Below are 21,375 nucleotides of genomic sequence, written 5' to 3' on the forward strand. Positions count from 1 at the left end.
TTCGCATTTTATTCGGCAAACCCCGCCCAACAACTTTTGATTTTTTCTGTGGTTGTTGTTGTGTTGTTCCACCCACCCACCCTTCCAAGCCAAGCAACGTCGAGGGTGGAGACGTTTCCCCTTTCCCTTCCCTGTGTCAGCGTCGTCTTGTGCTTCCTTCTTGATTGGTGGCCATCGCATCGAGCGATATCTTGCTTTTCTTTGGTGCACGTTAGCTTGGCTCACCGACGCAGGCCAAGCAGAGGCAGGCACGTGTTCTCGTTGTCCAGTGCTCTGCTTGCAGGCACCAGAACGGAGGTTTTGCGTGGCCGCGACGACGTTGCTTTTTTCGTTGTCGTTACAGCATCACGCAGCGGCGCTTCCCCGAAACAATGAGGCTGGTTGGCCCATCGCGGGGCTGCATCCTCGCCTTGTCGTTGCTGGTTGTTGTGGTTTGTCTCGTTACGACCACAGCCGCAACAGGTACGTGGTGGATGCGTTTGCTTTTCGAGAACGGTTCTGCTGAGTGGGTTGCTTGTGTTGGACACTTGGGGGTTTTGCTCGATGATCCTTGCAATACATCCGCACCTTCTCCACAGCCTGTTCACCATATGCGCATGCATACACACACACATACACCTCTTTCTTTCTTTCTTTCTTTCTTTCTTTCTTCCTTCCTTTCTTTCTTTCTTTCTTTCTTTCTTTCTTTCTTTCTTTCTTTCTTTCTTTCTTTCTTTCTTTCTTTCTTTCTTTCTTTCTGCCATCGCTCCTTCACCAACCACATCCGCTCAACAATAACGTTAGGCTTGTTCCCGTCCATTGAAAACGCCGCGCGAGACAAGCCCGTGAGCGTGACGTCAAGCTGTGGGTTTGACGGCGACATCAACTCCTTCTGTGACCCAACTGATGATGGCGTCACCGCTGCAAACGCCTGCAATGGACAGGCTGCGATGGTCTGCAATGCCACCTGCCCCTACGGCAGTGCTGCGCCACAGCAATACGACTTGCTGGACCCCGACACCATCTCCTACTTTGAGGATGTCACTTTCCGGCCAAACTCCATCGAGCTGGGAGCGACAAGCCAGCTGCTCATCCTGTCGTCTTCGGCCGCGTTTCCGCCAGCGTCCTCCGCTGCCACCGGCCTTACGCTTGCAGCTCGCATTCGCACCACGCAGCAGCAGCGCACGTGCGTTGTCTCCAAGAGTGCATCGGGCTCGCCCGTGTTCTCGCTGTGCCTGCGGGGCGCAGACAACGTGCTGGAGTTCACTGCAGGCAGCGATGTCACCAGCTTCAACCACACGGGCTCTGGGCCTGTCGTGGACGGCGCATGGCATCACATTGCCGTGATCGTGCTCCAAGACCAGGCCAGGTTCTACATCGATGGCTTGCTTGCAGGCACCGAGAGTGCCACTTTCCCGTCCGATGTCAATTCCGGCAGCATCGTCGTTGGCCAGGGATTCAGCGCTGGTGCGTGCGTGCGTGTGTGTGTGTGTGTGTGTGTGTGAGTGCAACACGGATTCGGTGAGAACATGTGCGATCAACAGCGAGTGGGAATGAGGCAGGGGGCTGCTCTGTGTAGCTGTGAGAGGCGTCTTGCCTCGTCTATGCTTCGGTAACATCCCACTTGTAGCCCACAGCCGCTCACAGTTGCTCACGCACACACACACACACACACATCACTGTTCGCACTGCAGCTGATGTGTTCATCGGAGAGCTGGGCGGCGTGTATGTGTACGCGCGGGCAGTGGAAATATACGACATTTGCACCCTTGCAGGAACATCGCCGTGCCAGCAGCCAACGCCAGACGACGGCTGCCGCTGCCCTGCTTCCCACCCCATCACCGCCGACGACAACGCCAACCAATGCGTCGCAACGTGAGTGGCAATCCATCGCATACACATGTTGACGACAGCGCACGTGGATTGAGCCTGTGCTGTTTCACGGGAGTTGTTGACCCTGACTGGAGAAAACGTGTTGATGAAATCTTACACCGTTCCCAGCGCCCAGAGGTGCTGCACATATCAGCATTTTCCTCCATTAGGTTGCTTTATCACCAATCACCACTTTCTCCCACAACATAACAAACCCACCTTCTGATTCATTGGTTCCTCCCCCAATCACTTGTGCAGATTTGCTGCGTCTGGACCGCGTGTGCAGCGAACAAACATATTCAGCTATGGTGCCTCGGCTGCGGTGGACTCGAGTGCGGCAACGTACTGGCGCTCGGGCAGGAACGACAGCCCCGTCAACGTCACCCTCGACCTGCAAGGGCTGTACGAGTTTATGCGCTTGGAAGTGAGCTTTGTGTCCGACCGGCCACACTCCATGGTCGTCGAGCGCTCCGCCGATGGCGGCAGCACCTTCAGCGCCTATCGCTACGTCTCGCGGGATTGCCCCTCCGCCTTTGGGCTGCCAACCCTCTCGCCAAACGATGCCGCAAGCCCTGATCAGGTCATCTGCACCCTCATGCCGGACGGGCCTGGTGCTGTGGACTTCATCCTGTTTGAGCAAGGCAATCTCCCCGAGTACCTGCCAGCAGATTTGGCCGACGTCCTTTTTCCCTTCTCCCAAGTTACCCACGTCCGCTTTCACATCACCCAGCTCGCAGGTGCGTGCATGCGTGCATGCGTTGTGATGTTTGTTGTGTGTTGTTGTGGGGTGTGCTGTGTGAAGCTATGTGTGCGTGCATTACTGCGTGTTGGTGTGTGCGTGTGTGCGTGTGTGCGTGTGCGTGTGCGGGTGTGTGTGTGTGTGTGAGCATGCGTGTGTGCGTGTGCGTGTGCGTGTGCGTGTGTGTGTGTGTGAGCATGCGTGTGTGTGCGCGCGTGCGTGCGTGTGTGTGTGTGCTCTTACCTAGCGAACAAGCACTGACATCCACATCCACATTCGCACCCACGCACGCACATGCACGCACCAACACGCACTCGCACGCGCGTAGGCACGTACGATGAACAGCCTGGTGATCCTGCGTTGCGGGACAGCTATGTTGCCATCTCGGATGTGACTGTGACGGCACGCGTGCTGTGCAACGGACACGCTGACAGCACACGCATTGCGGAGCGAAACCGCCGCCCCTTTGAGATCTGCGACATGTGTGCCCACAACACCCAGGGCGACCAGTGCGGCCAATGCGCACCGCTCTTCAACAACGCCCCGTTTGCCCGCGGCACGGGCTTTGAGACCAACGCGTGTGACATGTGCGAGTGCAACGGTCACGCCAGCGCGTGCGCCTTCAACGCCACCCTCAACACGGGCATCTGCAGCGACTGCGACAGCCAAACCGCTGGCGACAACTGTGACACGTGCGATGTCGGCTACTACCGCGCAGCTGGTGTGTCTGCCGACGCCACGAACCCATGCCAGCCGTGCTCCCACTGCAACGCCAACGGCGTGGACCCGAGCATTGTGTGTGTGCCCGACCCCATTCAGGGCGATGCAGGCACGTGCGCGTGTGTCTCGCCGTACATCGGCAGCACATGTACCGCATGCATCGACACGTTCTTCTTCAACGCCAGCACCAGCACGTGCCAGGCGTGCGCGTGTGATGACGACGGCGCCAGCGAGGCACGCACCTGCGACGCGCAGGGCGTGTGTACGTGCAAGGCGGGCTACACCGGCGACAAGTGCGATGCTTGTGCAGACGGCTTCTACCGTTCCGCTGCCAGCGGGCTGTGTGTCGCCTGTGCCTGCAACACAGCCGGCACAGAGCAGGGCACTGCGGTGTGCGATAAGGCCACTGGCCAGTGCCCATGCACATCCACGCACACGAGCCGTGACTGCGGCGAGTGCGTCGACAGCTACTATCTTCTGCCCAATCAAACATGCGCAGCGTGTAGCTGCTTTGCAGATGGCTCTGTGTCGTCGTCCTGTGACAGCGACGGCGTGTGCATGTGCGTGCAAGGCGGCGACTACGTGGGTGACAAGTGTGACGTGTGCCGCCCAGGTCTTACAGCGAACATCATTCGTCAGTGTGCAGACGCCACTGGCGACGTCATGTTCGTGGTGGACGTGAGTGAGGGCGTGAGTGAGACCATGTTGCAGGCGGTGCGGCAGTTCCTCAGCAACACCATCAGCGCGCTTGGGGTCGGGGAGACTGCAACACGTGTCGGTGTTGTGCAGTACGCATCTGGGGCTGCCATCGCCTCCGACCTCAACGACCACTTCACCGTCGCTGAGCTGCAGCAGGTTGTCAGCAACCTTGCGCTCACGGACACGGCGCCGCTGCTTGGCGGTGCACTGAATGTGGCGCGCTCTGTGCTGCGCAGCTCCGTGCAGGGCGGGCGCACCACAGCCCCAGACACCGTGGTTGTTGTCACCGCAACGACAAGTGAGGACAGCGTGAACACAGCAGCCAGCATTCTGGAGGCAGAGGGCGTCAACGTCATTGTTGTCGGTGTTGGGGCTGGCATATCTCTGTCCCAGCTGCAAGCAGTCGTGTCAGATGCAGACAACCTCCACCTCACCGCTAACGCTACCTTGCTCGCGGCGGTGGACCTTGATCTCGAACTGACCTCGGCACTCTGCAACTCCCTGCAAGGTGTGTTGTGGTTGCAGATGTGGGTGCGTATGTGGTTGCATGTTGTGTGTGTGTGTGCGTGTGTTGTGGTTGCAGATGTGGGTGCGTATGTGGTTGCGTGCGTGTTGTGTGTTGTGTGTGTGTGTGTGCGTGTTGTGTGGTTGCAGATGTGGGTGCGTGTGTGGTTGCGTGCGTGTGTGTGTAAATGTGCTTACTGTGGTGTATGTGTGGAAACGAGTGGAATTGTCCTGCTTCTGGTTTGCATTTGGTTGGTGTCCTTGATGTCACTGGTTGTTGCTCACAACAATGAGACGACCTGTCCGGCAATCGGTGTCTTTGCAGAGCTGCAAATTGGGTGTCGCGCGTGTGATTGCGATGCACGGGGCACCGTTGTCAACACCGTCTGTGATGCAGCAACTGGCCAGTGCGTCTGCAAGGATAGAACAACAGGTACCAAGGCGACAGCTGTGTGTTGTGTTACGAGTGTACCTTGAATGTAGTAGACACAAGTGATTGGGTACATCATTTGAAAGATCACCAGGGAATGTCGATGCAGTGTGCGTGCGTGTGTGCTTGTGTTTTGTGCGTGTGTGCTTGTGTTGTGTGTGTGTGTGTGGTGTGTGTGTGTGTGTGTGTGTGTGTGTGTGTGTATGTGTGTGTGTGTGTGTGGTGTGTGTGCTTGCAGTTCTGACACACAACCAGAACCCGAGCATTGCATGTCGTTACACGTACCTTCACAACTTTGGCTACCTGCTTCACCTCACGTTCCCTCAATGTTGTGTTACTCTCAGGCGCGCGTTGTGATCGGTGCAAGGATGGGTATGCCGGCCTGACTGCGGAGTATGCACTCGCGTGCAGCGGCCGTAAGTCGATGCTCGCTGCTGTGCAAGCAAGCTCACACTACCCGTCAACACCTGCTCTGTGTGCTTCCACCTGGCATTGCGTACCCGCGACAACACACACAGACACACAGACACGCACACACACTCACGCACACACACACACACACACATATACACACACACACTCTCTCTTACCTGCATCTACACACGGCCTCTTTTTCTGCAGTGCCATCTGCTGTGAATTCCACGGAAGTTTCGCTTGCTGGGGATCAAGCCGTGTTGGTGTCGTGGACAGCGCCCACGGATCCAAACGGAATTGTCGAGCAGTACACCGTGCGCAGAAACGGACTTGTCGTGATCAAAGTGGATGGCAATGTCTACACCTACCGCGACGAAGACCTCCAGCCTGGGGACACGTACACATACACTGTGGCTGCTACCACGCCTGCGGGCGAGGGCCCTGAAAGCGCACTCGTTCTCATTCGCATCCCGGACACGCAGCCGGAAGGCCTGGCAGCGCCCTCTGTCACGGAGGTCACCCCCTTTGAGCTCAGCGTGAGCTGGTCGCCACCATCGTCACCAAATGGCATCATCGTCGGCTACACGGTACTGTTGCGTCGCATGACAGCTGTGAGCTTTGGCGTGTTTTGGCTTTGGTGCACGCGATAACATATTGTAAACTTTTCGTCTGTGACCATTCCTCTGTGTGGTATGAGTTCGCTTTCGCAGCGTATCGCCGTTCCGTGGCCATGTTGAGTGATCTTCGACTTGCTTGGTTGTCTTGGCTCATTTCCATGCACACACATATGCACTCACACACAAACATGCACACGTCCACACACGCTCGCACACTCCCCTCCTCCACACACACACACACACACACACACACACACACACACAACACACACACACACACACACGGACACACACACACACACGCACACACACACACAGCTGCTTGTGAATGGGGCGCGCACAAGTGTTGGCATCAGCACCAGCCACACCTTGGCTGTGTACGCCTTTACCACGTACAGCATTGCTGTGGAAGCGTGCAACTCTGAAGCATGTGCCGTGAGCAATGCCACCAGCATCACCACGAGCCCTGCTGGCGTGCAAGGCCAAGGTGCACCGACACTGACGGCAACATCCCCACGCGCTCTCAGCATTTCGTGGTCACCTCCAACCGCGCTCAACGGAGACCTGCAAAACTACCGCGTTGAGCTGCAGCAGGTGCCAGGGGGCGATGTTGCTGTCGTGTTCACGGGCACTGATACTGAGACGACGGTCAGCGGCCTGCTGCCGTTCACAACGTACCGTGCGCGCGTCACCACGTCAAACGTGCAAACGACTGAATCTGCAACTAGCCCTTGGACCAACACCACGCTTCCACCCGCAGGTGGGTGTCGTGTTCATGTGCAGGGCGAAAGAGGAGAGAGACAGTGTGTGCGTGCATGTGTGTGTGTGTGTGTCCGTGTGTATGCGCGCGCGCGTGTGTGTATGTGTGTGTGGAGAATGCTGCATGTTGACCTGCATTATTTGTGACATTTGTCATCAGCGGCTGCTTGCTTTGCAGCTGTTTCTTGCTTTCATTCAACCATCCATCTGGTTCTGCCCCCATTGTTAACCACAACACAAAATCCACACACACACACACATACACTTGCTGATTGTGTCGTTGTGCTCGTGCAGCCCCCGAAGGTGTTGCACCACCAAGTCTCGTGAGACTGCAAGCACGCACGGCAATCGTGCGGCTCGCACCACCTGCGCAACCCAACGGTATCACCGAGTCGTACACGCTCGTGCTGAACGGCACCGATGTTGACACCGCACAAGCCGCCGGGAACCGCACGCTCTCGTCGCTTCTCCCATACACCACGTACTCGCTCGTCGTACGCGTCTGTACAGGTAAATTGGCCAACACTGCAAACACACACGCGCACCCACAACTTTACTGGGAAAGAACACCTGTGGTGTGCCTGTGCCTTGCTGACTTGACGTGTCCCCTTTCTTGTTTACATCTCACCCCTGCACATGTACGCATTGCATTGTTCTTGCGTTTGATTGCAGAGGATGCTGGGTGCACGACGTCGTCAGCGCTCGTGTTCACCACGGTGGAGGACGTGCCTGAAGGCTTGACTGCGCCAACTGTGGCTGCGCTGTCACCAACACGTGTGCGTGTCACCTGGTCTCGCCCGACGCAGCCCAACGGCGAGATCACACGCTATGACGTGCAGCGCGTGCACACGCCGATGGACGGCTCGTCACCGGAAACAACCACCACCACTACCATCACGGAGGGACTGGGTGCTGCATCGCTTGAGATTGAGGATGATGTGTCGCCCTATGAGCGGTACACATACTCCATCATCGCCTTCACCTCGGCAGGTTCAGCTGCCAGTGATCCAACCAGCATCACGACGCCCGAAGCAGGTACGTTATGCCACTGCGACTGGCGTTGCCTTATAGCTTTGTGATTGCGGTTGTTTTTCCCCCTCATTCTTTGCTTGTTGTGAAATAATGGTGTATCATCGCATGCTCAAAGTTTGTGTTTTGGTTGCGCCATCATCGCCACCCCCGCACCACAACATGAATCACAACCTCACCTGTGCACGTACACGTTTGCATGTCCATCAGTGCCAACTGGGCTCGCCCCACCTGTTGTTTCCGACATTGCTTTCACGTCCGCTATCGTGTCCTGGTAAGTTTGGGGTTGTGCAGCTTAAACGCGCGCGCATATATGTGTGTGTGTGTGTGCGTGTGTGTGTGCGTGTTTGCAAGCAAGCATATGGCACATGAGTCCAACGCAAGCGTGTGCGCTCTGGTTTGTGCTGCAATGTTCATCTCACCTTCCACCACCTCCCTTGGCCGCCTCCCTTTGCCAACCACACTCTCAGGTCTGCACCCACCTCCCCCAACGGAGCGCTCGTGCAATATCACTTGCTGCTGCGGGAAGAGGGCGATACCACGGATGAGATCGTGGCGGAAGGCCTGGGCACCAACGCTTCGCTGACTCTGCTCACCCCTTACACCGGCTATCGCGTGCGCGTGCGATTTGTCAACTCGGTTGGCGTCGTCACCTCAGATTTCACAGACTTTGAAACGCTGCAAGCAGGTGCGCGCATGCGTTGTTTGCCTGTATAATAATCAGATGCAGTGCCATGAGCGCTAGCGTTCTTTCTACTCGTGCCATGAAGGCCGAGATTCAGCATGCATTCTCGGCCGCACAGATGCCTGCAGGCATGCGGAGCCCTTTTCATCTTGAGGATGTTTAGCCCTTGAGTTGCTTGGATTTGCACAACTCCTCACATAAGCCCTTCTTTTCGTTTCCTGCTGTGCCATCTGTTGATGCTCGCAGCGCCGGACGGCTTCTCGCCACCTCAAGTTGTGTCAACGACGTCGTCATCACTGACCATTCAGTGGCCGGCACCAGCAACGCCAAATGGGGTTATCGCCCGCTACATCGTTCATGTTGATGCCCGCACCATCGAGACGGGTGTGTTCGAGCGTACATGCACTGCTTGCTTCGTGGATGTACATGTAATGTTGTTGAACATGTGTTGAATGACGGGCACAGATGCAGACAGCACACACACACGCGCACACACACACACACATACGCACGCGCACACGCACACACGCATACGCGCGCACACACACACACACACCCATGTGTATGTTCTGCCACTCACTAAGATGCTCTCGTTGGGCTGTCATTGCGTGCAATGTCAATAGCACCGACACTGCGCCAGGTCACGGTGACTGATCTGCTGCCAAATCAGGTGTACTCCGTGTTCGTGGAGGCGTGCACCGAGGCCGCCTGTACAAGTAGCGCTTCCATCACAGGAACCACAGACAAACGAGGTGCGCCGTGTGCCTGCAGCACGGGGTGTGATGTTGGTGTTCCACTGCGCTTCCACACATGAGCTTAAGAGCAACAACGCATTCACGCACACAAACCTGCTCACTCACTCACTCACTCACTCACTCACTCACTCACTCACTCACTCACTCACTCACTCACTCACTCACTCACTCACTCACTCACTCACTTACTTACACACCCACTCACTTACTTACTCACTCCACTCACTCCGAACAGCGCCTGCTGAGCCCGAAGCGCCACAAGCGACGCCGCTCGATCCCACAACCATTCTCGTGCGCTGGGCGGCACCATCGTCGCCAAACCAGCCCCTCACCCATTATGAACTCTATCGTAACGGTTTCGTCGTGTTCACTGGTAAGCTGCGCCCTAGAACGCGCTGTCAGTCCCACTCAGAACGTACGAGTGCACGCGGGTGTTCTGCGATGGGCTGCTGAGCAACGCACGCGTGTTCGCCTCATATGTTTGCGTCATCAAAGCGATTGCGTTCGACTTTTTGTGCGCCTTACTGGGTCTGCTCTTCCGGCTATCCGTTGGTCTTGATGCTTTTTGTTTTGCCGCATATCTGACTTGACCTGCCTGTTTTGCACGCCCTCACCATCACGTACACAGGGCTGAACACAACGTTTACGGACGAGGGCTTGACCCCTGGCACGAGCTATGCGTATGCTGTTGTTGCCTACAACGATGCTGGCGGCTCCACCAGCCCAAGCACGGTCGCTGAGACTCCCGAGGATACGCCTGCGGGCATTGCGCCGCCAACCCTGAGCGCCCTCTCGTCCACGTCCATCTCCGCCACTTGGACGTCGCCGAGTACGTACATGCGTTGAGGGCTGTTGAACTTTTGCGAGGTCTTCGCTGTCCTGCTCTCCGCATGTGTGTGTAATCTTTCTTTCTGCGCGTGTGGGTGTTTCGTGCAACCATACTTGTACGTGCCTGTTAATGTCTCTCTGCTCACGGTTTGCTCATTCATCAACTGGACGGGCGTCATGCACACTATGTTCAGGTGTTCCGAACGGCATTGTCATCTCGTATGCGCTGATTGACCTCGACACGTCTGAGACGGTGTGCACGGGCGATGCGGCCCTGCGCTCGTGTGTTGTGAGTGAACTCAGCATCTACACGCTGTACACCTTCCAGGTGCAAGCGTGCACGGCATCTGGCTGCGGGTTGAGTGCAGACGCCAGTGTTCGCACGAACGCTGCCCCTCCAGTTGGCCTCGCCCTTCCATCCCTGAGCGCCGTCAACGCGACCAGCGTCTCTGTGTCGTGGATGCCGCCCACTAGCCCCAACGGCCCCGTTGTCGCGTACCAGCTCTGGGTTGCAGCGCACTTTGTGCAAACCCCAAGTACGTTGCCCTGTGTGTGTGTGTGTGTGTGTGTTTGTGTATGTGCATGCGTGCGTGCGTGCGTGCGTGTGTGTGTGTGTGTTTGTGTGTGTGTGTGTGTGTTTGTGTATGTGCGGGTGTGCGTCTGCGTGTGCATGCAAACAGGCCTCCTGTGTTGTTGTTGTTGTTGTACATTGGTCTCCTTTGGTTTTCTCGTGCTAATTCGCGCTGTTGCGTGTTACTCTTGCGGCTGCAGGTGGTATGTCCATGTCGCTGCCCTCAAACGGAAGCAGCACAACAACGATGACATCCACCGCCACGACAACCGCTGCACAAACGACAACAGCTTCCACAATGGGCGGAACAACAACACCTGTTGTGTCCACGCAGAGCGGGCCGACGATGCTGAATCTTCTCGATCCAGGCAACGTCAACGGCACTGCGGTGCAGAACGCAGACGGGAGCTGGACGTTTGCCGATGACGCTTTTCTGCAGCTGCTGTCGCATGGCATGCGCATCACGTCTCGCTTCTCCATCGCTTTTGACATGCAACAGACGCCAGGCAACTCGGGCTACTACCTCGCCAAGTCAGACGCCCTCGGCCGCAGGTATGTCGCTCGATTGCAGGCAAGGTGCCGTTTGTCCGCATGCCACATTGCAGCCTCGAACATGGTCTCTTGAACTGAGAATGACACACACACACACACACACACACACACACACACACACACACACACGAACACACACACACAAACGCTCACTCGCATACACGTTTACACACACACACACACACACAAACGCTCACTCGCATACACGTTTACACACGTCCATGCACACTTGTGCGCTGCACACAGGTTCTTCAGTCTGTACAACACGGCGACGAGTCAGCAGCTGTATTTTGTGTACCGTGTGCCTGGAGCAACCGACATTCGGTTCACACGGTTCACGACCAATCTCAACGATGGCAACAGGCACAAGGTTGGTGTGATGGGTGTTGCTTGGGGTGGTGGGTGATGGAAACCCTTGCAAGTGACACATGCTGCACACGTAGGTGGTCTTCACCTGCTTTGAGGCTGCAAGCACTCGGTAACCCTTGACGCCTATTTTTTTTTTCCCATTGCACCTGCCATATTAGGTGCTTGTGAGCGTGAACGGCCAGTCAATCACGGTGACTGTCGATGGAAGCGTTGTTGGCACCAATACGCTTGATGCCGAGGTCGATGACTGCGGTGCTGCCTCGGATGATTGCATCTTCTTCATGGGCCAAAAGGCATCGCTGACAGGTACGCATATGCATGCGGTCAATGTGTGTGTGTGTGAATGCGTATGTGTGAGTGCGTTCTCGTGTGTGTGCATGTGTGTATGTGAATGCGCTCTCGTGTGTATGCACGTGTGTGGCTGGCTTGTGGGGCTCTTGGGCATTGCCGAGGTTAACATGACCCATGCAGTTCAACATCAGAGCACTTTCTCACCGTGCTCGTGTGGCTTGTTTGCACCGACTCAGGTGACACCCTCAACTTTGACGGCACCATGTTTGCTGCCGCTCTGTTCCCGGACTCTGCACTGACCGAGTTCCCTCAGCTCGAAATTGTGCAGGTCAGCTGTTGATAGCTTGGTGCTCTGTTTTTTGTGGTGGTCGTGGTGGTCGTGGTAGTTGTTGTTGTTTAAGTTGTGGTAGTTGTTTAAGTTGTTGTTTAAGTTGTTGTTTAAGTTGTTGTTTAAGTTGTTGTTTAAGTTGTTGTTATTGTTGTTGTTTAAGTTGTTGTTTAAGTTGTTGTTGTTTGCGCCTGTCATACGGCAAAGGGTATGCGCCAATCGAGGAGAAGTACAATGATCTGCAGTACCGCCGACGCGCCCTCACGCTCATGACTGTTGATGACATCGTCGCAAACGTCACAGCGTACGCCAATGCCTCGTGCACTCGTGGCTTAAGTTGTTGTTGTTGTTTAAGTTGTTGTTGTTGTTGTTGTTTAAGTTGTTGTTGTTAAGTTGTTTAAGTTGTTTAAGTTGTTGTTGTTGTTGTTGTTGTTGTTGTTGTTGTTACTCTTGCTGCTGCTCCATATGTAGTGGTACTGCGTGTGGCGTGCATGATTTGATGTGCGTTTGAAGGACAGTCCTTGCCACGCTGACACCCGTTCACACTCACGCATCTTGTTTCAATGCACGCAGCCCGGCGGAGATGTGGTGTCGACATCCTCCACAACCACAACCACGACCACGACCACACCAGCGCCACAGACGACAACGTCACCAGCACCATCGACGCCGGTAGCAGCCACCCCTGCATCCGCACTTGACCTGCCTGCCTACCTGGGTGAGATGCTTTGCTTGATGATGGTGGTGGTGTTGTGTCCGTATGTGTGTGATTGTTTGTATGTGTTCGTATGTGTGTGATTGTTTTGTGTCCGTGTGTGTGATTGTTTTGTGTCCGTGTGTGTGATTGTTTCTGTGTGTGTGTGATTGTTTGTTCGTATGTGTGTGATTGTTTGTTCCTGTGTGTGTGAATGCGTGATTGTTTGTGTGTACTGATGTATTCATGTACCCTTGTGTGTGTGTGCGTGTGTGTCTGCGCCTGTTGTGGCATGAGCATTACAACCTGCCTGCAGCTGGCTGCATGCCTGCCTGTTTGCGGTATCTTGCTCAACAGTCTCACATGCGTCTCGTGTACAGTGTATGAGGGCTTGGATACGACACGTGTCGTGACAGGTGTGCGGCCCTATTCGCAGTTTATCGCGTTTGTTCGCGTCATCAACACGGCTGGCTCTGTCGACTCGAGCCTGCGGGCAACCATCACACCACAGGACGGTAAGCTGTCATGTACATGCCAACACCACCAGCTGTCAGCCCCTTCGTAGCAATAACTGAAGCAACAATACTACTCTCTCACTGAAACAGCCCCTCACACCACCATGATCGCACTCACGCACCCCGTGACACCTCACACCAACACCACTTGCGTCGTCGCCCTTGCACATGGACAGCCCCAGGCCGCGTGTCCGCGCCCAACGCGACGGCCATCAGTGCCAGTGCTGCATTGATTGAGTGGAGCGCACCGGAGTTTGCCAATGGAATCATCACCCAATACCAGGTGACGATGATGCAAAGCGAGAAGGCACACAAAGGCGTTACATGAGAGTGATGTGCTGCCATTTCTATTCTTGAATGAATGGCTTCAGCCACGAAGACAGATGCGCATCCATTTGATCATCCCCTGACTGACAACGACACGGACGTACCTTTGCTTGCCTCCCCCTCCGCCTCCTCCTTCCCTCCCTCCCTCCCTCCCTTCCCTATCCTTTTCCCTGGTTGCATGTGTGGTTCTCTTGTTTCGGGTTTGTTGCCTGTGCAGATTCGCGTGCGTGCTGCTGGCAACCAAGGCCGCGGCTCCGCTGTTTTCACCGGCTTTGCGTTCTCGCACATTGCAACGAATTTGGACCCGGCAACCAGCTACGAAGCCCAGCTCATCGTATCCACCAGTGCTGGCAGCACAGCGTCTGCTTGGACAGCCTTCACCACCCGCGAAGCACGTGCGTGCGTGTGTGTGTGTGTGTGTGTGTGTGTGTGTGTGTGTGTGTGTGTGTGTGTGTGTGTGTGTGTGTGTGTGTGTGTGTGTGCGTGCGTCGTGCGTTTCTTTTAGAAGTGTCATAGGTTTTGTTTTGCTACCACCGCTGTGCTCTTTCCTCCAGCCTACTTGTGGGTTGTATTCTCCCCTCTCTCCTTCCACCTTCTTACGTCGTCGATTGCTGCGTACTGTTTGCGTGTTTTGCGCTGCAGTCCCGACTGGGCTGGCTGACCCCGTGCTCAGCGACATTCAGGCCACCAGCGCCCGCGTTTCCTGGTCACCACCTTCGTCTCCAAACGGTTCGTCGCAACACCTGCAGTGTCGGCCGTGCTTGCATGCCGGTGGCCGCACACTGATGCATATTCTCTCTTCTGTCTGACGCGTTTGCACACACGTACACACGCACGCCCATACCATTTCTTTGCTTCTTGTGCTGGTTGTTTGTCATCCACCTCTATTCTTTGCAACAACAACCTTTTTTCTTGCAGGTGAGATTACCCGCTATCTGCTGCTGGTGGATGGCACAACCGTCTTCAATGGAAACACTCTGGAGACGACGTTGTCCTCGCTCTCGCCAGGCACAAGCTATGATGTGCAGCTGCAAGCGTGCAACACGCTTGGGTGCACCTCTAGCACCGCCACCTTGTACACCCGCGAAACAGGTGGGCATCTGACACGCTTGCTTCTCAGTACTGCACGACCTAAACCATGCCCGCACACACACACACACACACACACACACACACACACACACACACACACACACACACACACACACGCGCCACGAGACTCACGAAACACTGCGGTTCCCATGCGTCTCTGTTTGTTGTTCCTTGCTTGCTTGTGTGCTCCTGCAGCGCCTGGGGGTCTCGCAACACCTATCATTGCGAGCGTGCAGGCACGCGCCATCACCCTTGCCTGGCAACCACCAACGTCGCCCAATGGGCAGGTGCGAGCGTGCGTGCATGGATGAATGTCACGTTGGAAGTGTGTTTCTTTGCTCTTTTATTTCTTTTGTGCTCTGACGGTGTGTGGTTATTGCAGTGGTTTCTGCGCTCACATCCTCGCTTTCATCTTCAACATGCTAACAATCATCTGTCGCACATTGGGAATCCAGGTGTCGTACGTTGTGCAGCGGCGCGAGTTGACTGGGGACGAAAACAGCCCAACGCCACTGGCAACACAGAACATTACGGAACCCACCACTGACACATCGCTTGTGGACACCAATGTCTCCCCCTTTACCCAATATGAGTATCGCATCGCAGCCTTCACCACGGGTAAGCAGTGCGCTGCACAAGCTTTGCCTGCAAGCAATACCACACCTGCCATTGATGTCTCCTCTGTGTGTCCGATGGCATACAAGCCCCTCCCCCAACAAATACAGTTGCATGCAAGCACCGACTCGCACACACACACACACACACACACACTCACTCACTCACACACACACACGCGCTCTCTCTCACTCTTACTCGCCTTACGCAAACATACGACACGCACAACCTCTCCTTTGACTTAGGCGGCACAACGCTGTCTGGTTGGGTTGCCGTGCGCACGAGCGAGGCTGCGCCCGAAGGCATTGCACCACCGACTGTCATTGCAACTGCACCCAGGAGCCTGGCCGTGACGTTTGCACCACCAGCAACGCCAAACGGCGTCGTGACGAGCATGCGCATTGTCGTCAGCGCCGCTTCCGGCACCGTGCTGACGGTGGATGCCACGGGAACACGCTCCCTCAACATCACCGACTCTGATGCGCTGTCTGCATACACAACCTATGACGTCGCTTTGGAGGCGTGTACGGATGCCGGTTGCTCAACGTCGCAGCCCTCCCAAGTGGCCACCCCCGAAGACGGTACGTGCATCGAACGCTCTTGTTCTCATGTGTAAGTGGTTTGAAGGCGTCCTTGATCGGCACCCCATCTCACCACGAACATACATGCACACACACACACACACACGCGCGCGCGTGTACGCACACACGCACACATGTACACACACACATGCACACACACACACACACACATGCACACACACTCACTCTCACACACATGCACACACACGCACTCTCACACACGTACATACACATGCACACACACACACACACACACAGACCCTGTGGACTTGGCTCAGCCTGTTGTGACGACAATCAACTCCAGCGCGTTCCAGATCAACTGGCTGCCGCCATCACAGCCCAACGGCATTATCACCACGTACATTCTCATCATCGGTCGCGTAACGGGCCCGCCGGCCATCGTATCGCTCAACGGCGACGTGCTTTCCTATGTGTTTGCGGATCCGGCGTTTGTTCAGCCTTACACCGTGTACCAGTTCCTCTTGCAGGCGTGCAATTCTATCTCTTGCGTGACAAGCTTGAGTGTGGACGCACGCTCCGGCGAGGTGCCACCATCGGGCCTTGCATCGCCCACACTCGTCGCCCTGTCCAACGGCGACGTCAGCGTGTCATGGGCGCCGCCAGAGAACGCAAATGGCCAAATCACAGAGTACATTGTGTTCCAGCAGCAAGGGTCTTCCTCCCTTGCTCGCCGCCGCCGCGCTGCTGGCAACTCCACCGTGCCCGTGTCATCCACAGCAACAGCAGCGACAACAGTGACAACCCCGCCTGGTGCTGGTGGCTCAACGTCCTCCACACCCCCGCTCGACCCCATCAGTTCCACATCAACCACAACGGCGCAAATGAGCCCCGTGACCTCCTCGTCCTCCACAGCGACCACGGCTGCCCCAACGACGCCACTGTCTTCGATGCCACTGCCGTCCACGGTACCTGCCGCGGCGACCACAGGAGCAGGTCCAATTGCTTCATCGAGTGCTCCAGCGGCATCCACATCCACGAGCACATCGCTGCCACCAGCGACGACCGTGCAGCAAACCGTTCGCATGGCGGGCGTGTCTGCGGCGGACGTGCCACTTCCGCTTGTGGAGCAGGTGTATCTGGATGCACTGGACGCCAAAGCACAGGAGGTCACCGCTGAGCTGAAGGACTCGAACTCCACTCTTCTTCGCCGCCGACGCCGGCGACGACGTGCCACACAGGAAGGCGAGGCAGTGCTTGTTGTTGTGACAGCGACAGTACCGCGTTTGGATGACGTGAGCGACGCTGTCCAGGCCATGCAGCATGTTGTATGGTCAGGCACGCTGCTGACAGCATTGCAGTTTGCGGATCCAGCCACCTTCCGTGACGCAACCATCACTGTCGCACAGGACGCCGCCGCCGTCGCAGACTCGACAACCCCGGCCACCGGCACAAGTGCACCGGCATCTACCACATCCACCATTGCAGCGACGACGACGACAACGACAACGTCAGCGACAACGGAGGAGCCGGTGATCGTGTATCGTGGACTGGACACGCAGGTCATTGTGTCTGGTTTGCTGTTCAACACGGAGTACACGTTTGTGGTTGCCGCAAGCAACGGTGCTGGCAGTGTGTTCAGCGATCCCACCAGCGTGCACACCGTGGACGGCCCACCGTCTGGTGTTGCCGCGCCGACTGTGGCCCAGGACACGCCAACATCTGTCCGCGTGGTGATTTCAGCGCCAGACATGCCAAACGGAGACGGCGTTTCCTACAGCGTGCTTGTGGATGGCTCTGCGTCTGCCGACGCCAGCGAGGCGGGCGAGGTCGTGGTCAATGGCCTCCAGCCCTTCACCACGTACACTGTTGCCGTGCAAGCGTGCACGACTGGCGGCTGCACAACCAGCAGCGCCGTGAGCATTCGCACGTTGTCAGATGCCCCTGCTGACCTTGATGCCCCAAGTGTGACGGCAACGTCGTCGTCGTCGCTCGTCGTGACCTGGATGGCGCCCGGAAAGCCCAACGGCATGTTGTTGGACTACAAGGTGTGGCTGCGAGAACTCGAGCAGTGCAGCATTGCCGAGTACCGCGAGGAAAATGGGTATGTGGTGCAATCGGAGGCAGGCCTGCCCACGCGCGACAACGACGGGCTGTCCTGTCGCTTCGTCACGTGTCCTCTTGGCCTGAGCGCCTGCGGGCTGACCTGCTACGATCCGTTCAACGAGGCGTGCTGCGATGGTCAGGTGCACGACCGGCAGTCTGGCCACGAGTGCTGCGGCACCAACTACGTTGCAAGCGATGGCTCCGGTGACACCACTTGCTGTGGCGGCCAGCTTGTGCCCACACGCGCCGGGTTTGGCTGCTGCGCTAGCCGCTACGTTTCCATGGGTGCCGACCAGGTGTGCTGTGAAGGCCAGGTGCAGACTGGCAACGAGTGCTGTGGCGACATTGGCTTTGTCAACACGCCGGAGCAGCCACGCATCTGCTGTGGCGGACAGGTCTTTGACAGCTTCAGCAACCGCCAGTGCTGTGGTGGTTCCATTGTCTCGTCTCAGCTCGTTTGCTGCGGCGGCCTCGATACCGGCATCGCCCACGACCCAATGTGCGTGTGGTGGTGTTGTTGTTGTTCTTGGTGTTGTTGCAAGTGTACATACTCGTGCGCGCCTGCATGTGTGTGTGTGTGTCGGTGCGTGAAGTATGTGTGAAACTGTGTGCTTTGAATGTGTGTGGAACTTCGCGCTTTGTTGACCAACACAAGATCTTTGCTTGCGTTCATCCATAGCTTTGTTGGCTCACGTGTGTGCCCTTTTCGCTCATCTCTAACCAAAAATCATTGCAGGGAAGAGTTTGCGTGCTGTGGAACAGATTATGTGCACGGACCAACGAGCACATGCTGCGGTGAAGGCGCTGATGCTCAGGCGTTCACGTACGGCACCGCAGAGGAGAAGTCGCAAGATTCGCGAACATGCTGCGCCAACGACCTCATCGCTCAGGTTTGAATACTGCTGATGTGCGGATACGTTTGCATGTGCATGCATTTGTGCAACATGTGTGTGTGTGTTGAATGTTGCGTGTTGCGTGTTGTGTGAGTGTGTGTATGATGTGTTGCGTGTTGCGTGTTGCGTGTCGCGTGTCGCGTGTCGCGGGTGGCTGCTCGTTGACTCCACCTTTCATAGCTTTCAATGCGTTTTGTGTCCATTCAAGACCTTGTCCATGACACCCGCCTCACTCAACGCACCCCCTTTGACAGTCACAGGAGTGCTGTAATGGCCGCGCGTATGATCCCACGACCGAGACATGCGCAGACCGAACGTCTTCGTCCAGCAGCACGATTCGCGAGTGCTCAGCGGGAACCGTGTGCTCTGGCGCCGGCAGCGACGGCGCCGTGTGTGGCAGCTGCGACTTTGACAACACCCAGCAGTCGTGCTTCGCGGTCGACGTGACCCAGGCGCTGGCTGATGCCGCGCAGCACCCAGACCGCACGCTTGTTGTGCCGCCACAGGAGGAGAGCCAGTGCATGTATGTGCTGTGCGGGCTCGACGAGAGCGTGTGTGGCGCAACGTGCTTTGGCCCAGACGAGGTGTGCTGCAGTGGGAAAGTGTACCAGCGCGACAGCTCCCGTCGCTGCTGTGGCACCAGCTACCTCCCGCGAACAAGTGGCGACGTGTGCTGTGGGAACGCCCTGTATCCGTCACAGCCCGGCCACGCCTGCTGTGGCAGCCGCTACGTCGACATCCCCGATGGCAGCGTGTGCTGTGACGGGCTTGTGCTGGATGGTGACTCGTGCTGCGGCGCCGAGGGCTACTATGCCGTAGACGTGGGCGATTCAATGAAGTGCTGTGGCGGACAGCTGCTTGAGACCACAAGCGGTATCCAGCAGTCGTGCTGTGGCAGCGGTTTGATCGTGTCGGGCGAGGTGTGCTGCGAGGGCGTGTCGTACGAGCAACAAGACGGGTACGCGTGCTGTGGATCCGCGTACGTGCGCGAGGACAGCAGTCTCTGCTGCAAGGCAGCGGATGGCGCTATTGTGGTGCACGATTACAGCAGCGCATCGGCCAAGGCGCTCGCGGGCGAGGTGTGCTGTGGCACCAGCGCCATCCCAAGCCACCTTGGCTGCTGCAACGGCGAGCCATTCGACGAGACGGAGTACGTGTGCGCGGACCGCAGCAGCGGCTCTCGCTCATCCTGCGCTGCCGGCCGCCTGTGTCCCGTCAGCCAGGCAGACTCTGCGTACTGTGATTCGTGCTCGTTTGACACGGCCGCGAGCGTGTGCGGCGTTGCGGTTGGCGTGCCGTTCACGCCGGAGTGCAGCGCCACGCCCTCCCTCGCGTACGCGGGCCCGGGCTTCACGGCGACGGTGAACGACCTGAAGGAGGACACGCGTTACGAGGCCCAGGTCGAGGCAGCAACCATCGGTGGCGTGGCTCGAAGCGGGTGGACGCCCGCAAGCACGCTTTCCGGCGAGCTTCCTGCGCCACGCTTGCTCGTGCTGGGCAACAGCAGCATCCTCGTGTCATGGGACGACGCACCCACGGAGTTTGGTGTTGTGCAGCGGTATGAGCTTTACCGCGACGGCACCGTGCTCGTGTTCTCTGGCCTGTCCACCGTGTTTGAGGACACAGGCCTGGTCCCCGGCACCATGCACACGTACGAGTACGTCGCTGTGTCTGAGTTGACGACGACGCGCTCGCGCACAGCCAACGCGACCACGTTCACCTCTGTACCCGCGGGCTTCAGCGCCCCAACGTGCACTGCGCTCGGTGCAACCAGCGTGCAGGTGCAGTGGACAGAGCCTTTGCAGCCCAACGGCATTATTCTGCAGTACATTCTGCAGCGTGGTGACTCCCCAGACACGCGCACCAACGTGCAGCTGAGCCTGGCGGAGGTGGTGCAGGGCCTGGAACCGGCGACCGCCTACACGTTCCGCGTGTTTGCCTGCACCGAGACGGGCTGCAAAGGCTCACCGCCTTGTTCCGCGACAACAGATGAGGCTGCACCAACAGGCATGCGCGCCCCCACCACGGAGCTGGCCGGCGGCACGCAGTTGACGGTGCAGTGGCTGCCACCGCTTCAGCCAAACGGCGTGATTACCAGCTATCTCGTGCAGACGCGCCCTGTTGCGGCCGGCGCGAGCGTCACGTTTACGACCGCAGCCACCCTCGACCCCAGCATGTCGACATCCTTGGAAGCAAGCGTGATCCTCCTCTCAAACGTGGAGTATGCCATTCGCGTCGTTGCTGTCAACTCGGCCGGGAACGCCACCAGCCCTGCTGTGCTGGAGCCAAAGCCCCCCGTGTCTGTCAGCGCGCCTGTTGTTGTTCCGCCCGTGCTTGCCAACGAGGTAACACTGGCCTGGGCCGAGGTGACCACGTTTGTGTCATACTACGCCGTGGTGCTGAAGGAAGCGAGCGCACCCGACAGCGCGTACACGCTGGCGCACATTGGCACA

The 21,375-nt window shown here is 57.2% G+C and overlaps 1 protein-coding gene across 1 annotated transcript in view; it reads left to right on the top strand.

Annotated features, from left to right (window-relative positions):
- Positions 1-30: 30 nt before the first annotated feature.
- Positions 31-21,375, top strand: part of PTSG_02226 (laminin alpha 5 chain) — a 27,579-nt gene continuing 6,234 nt past the window's right edge. Inside the window, exons 1-34 of the mRNA XM_004996656.1 lie at positions 31-462; positions 784-1,446; positions 1,674-1,854; positions 2,110-2,588; positions 2,919-4,517; positions 4,839-4,946; positions 5,288-5,359; positions 5,565-5,944; positions 6,293-6,734; positions 7,028-7,243; positions 7,406-7,768; positions 7,973-8,036; positions 8,233-8,450; positions 8,694-8,831; positions 9,071-9,199; positions 9,438-9,575; positions 9,831-10,031; positions 10,225-10,566; positions 10,802-11,153; positions 11,400-11,523; positions 11,681-11,828; positions 12,050-12,141; positions 12,715-12,859; positions 13,216-13,350; positions 13,527-13,633; positions 13,895-14,072; positions 14,320-14,406; positions 14,596-14,769; positions 14,965-15,056; positions 15,225-15,387; positions 15,630-15,965; positions 16,224-18,528; positions 18,766-18,919; positions 19,177-21,375. The exon at positions 19,177-21,375 is cut by the window's right edge and continues 915 nt beyond it. Coding sequence (XP_004996713.1) covers positions 372-462; positions 784-1,446; positions 1,674-1,854; positions 2,110-2,588; positions 2,919-4,517; positions 4,839-4,946; positions 5,288-5,359; positions 5,565-5,944; positions 6,293-6,734; positions 7,028-7,243; positions 7,406-7,768; positions 7,973-8,036; positions 8,233-8,450; positions 8,694-8,831; positions 9,071-9,199; positions 9,438-9,575; positions 9,831-10,031; positions 10,225-10,566; positions 10,802-11,153; positions 11,400-11,523; positions 11,681-11,828; positions 12,050-12,141; positions 12,715-12,859; positions 13,216-13,350; positions 13,527-13,633; positions 13,895-14,072; positions 14,320-14,406; positions 14,596-14,769; positions 14,965-15,056; positions 15,225-15,387; positions 15,630-15,965; positions 16,224-18,528; positions 18,766-18,919; positions 19,177-21,375 — 12,615 coding nt within the window. The 5' untranslated portion in view covers positions 31-371. The remainder of the gene's footprint in view (positions 463-783; positions 1,447-1,673; positions 1,855-2,109; positions 2,589-2,918; positions 4,518-4,838; positions 4,947-5,287; positions 5,360-5,564; positions 5,945-6,292; positions 6,735-7,027; positions 7,244-7,405; positions 7,769-7,972; positions 8,037-8,232; positions 8,451-8,693; positions 8,832-9,070; positions 9,200-9,437; positions 9,576-9,830; positions 10,032-10,224; positions 10,567-10,801; positions 11,154-11,399; positions 11,524-11,680; positions 11,829-12,049; positions 12,142-12,714; positions 12,860-13,215; positions 13,351-13,526; positions 13,634-13,894; positions 14,073-14,319; positions 14,407-14,595; positions 14,770-14,964; positions 15,057-15,224; positions 15,388-15,629; positions 15,966-16,223; positions 18,529-18,765; positions 18,920-19,176) is intronic.

Source organism: Salpingoeca rosetta, assembly GCF_000188695.1.
Source record: "Salpingoeca rosetta unplaced genomic scaffold supercont1.5, whole genome shotgun sequence".
NCBI classification, from domain to species: Eukaryota; class Choanoflagellata; order Craspedida; family Salpingoecidae; genus Salpingoeca; species Salpingoeca rosetta.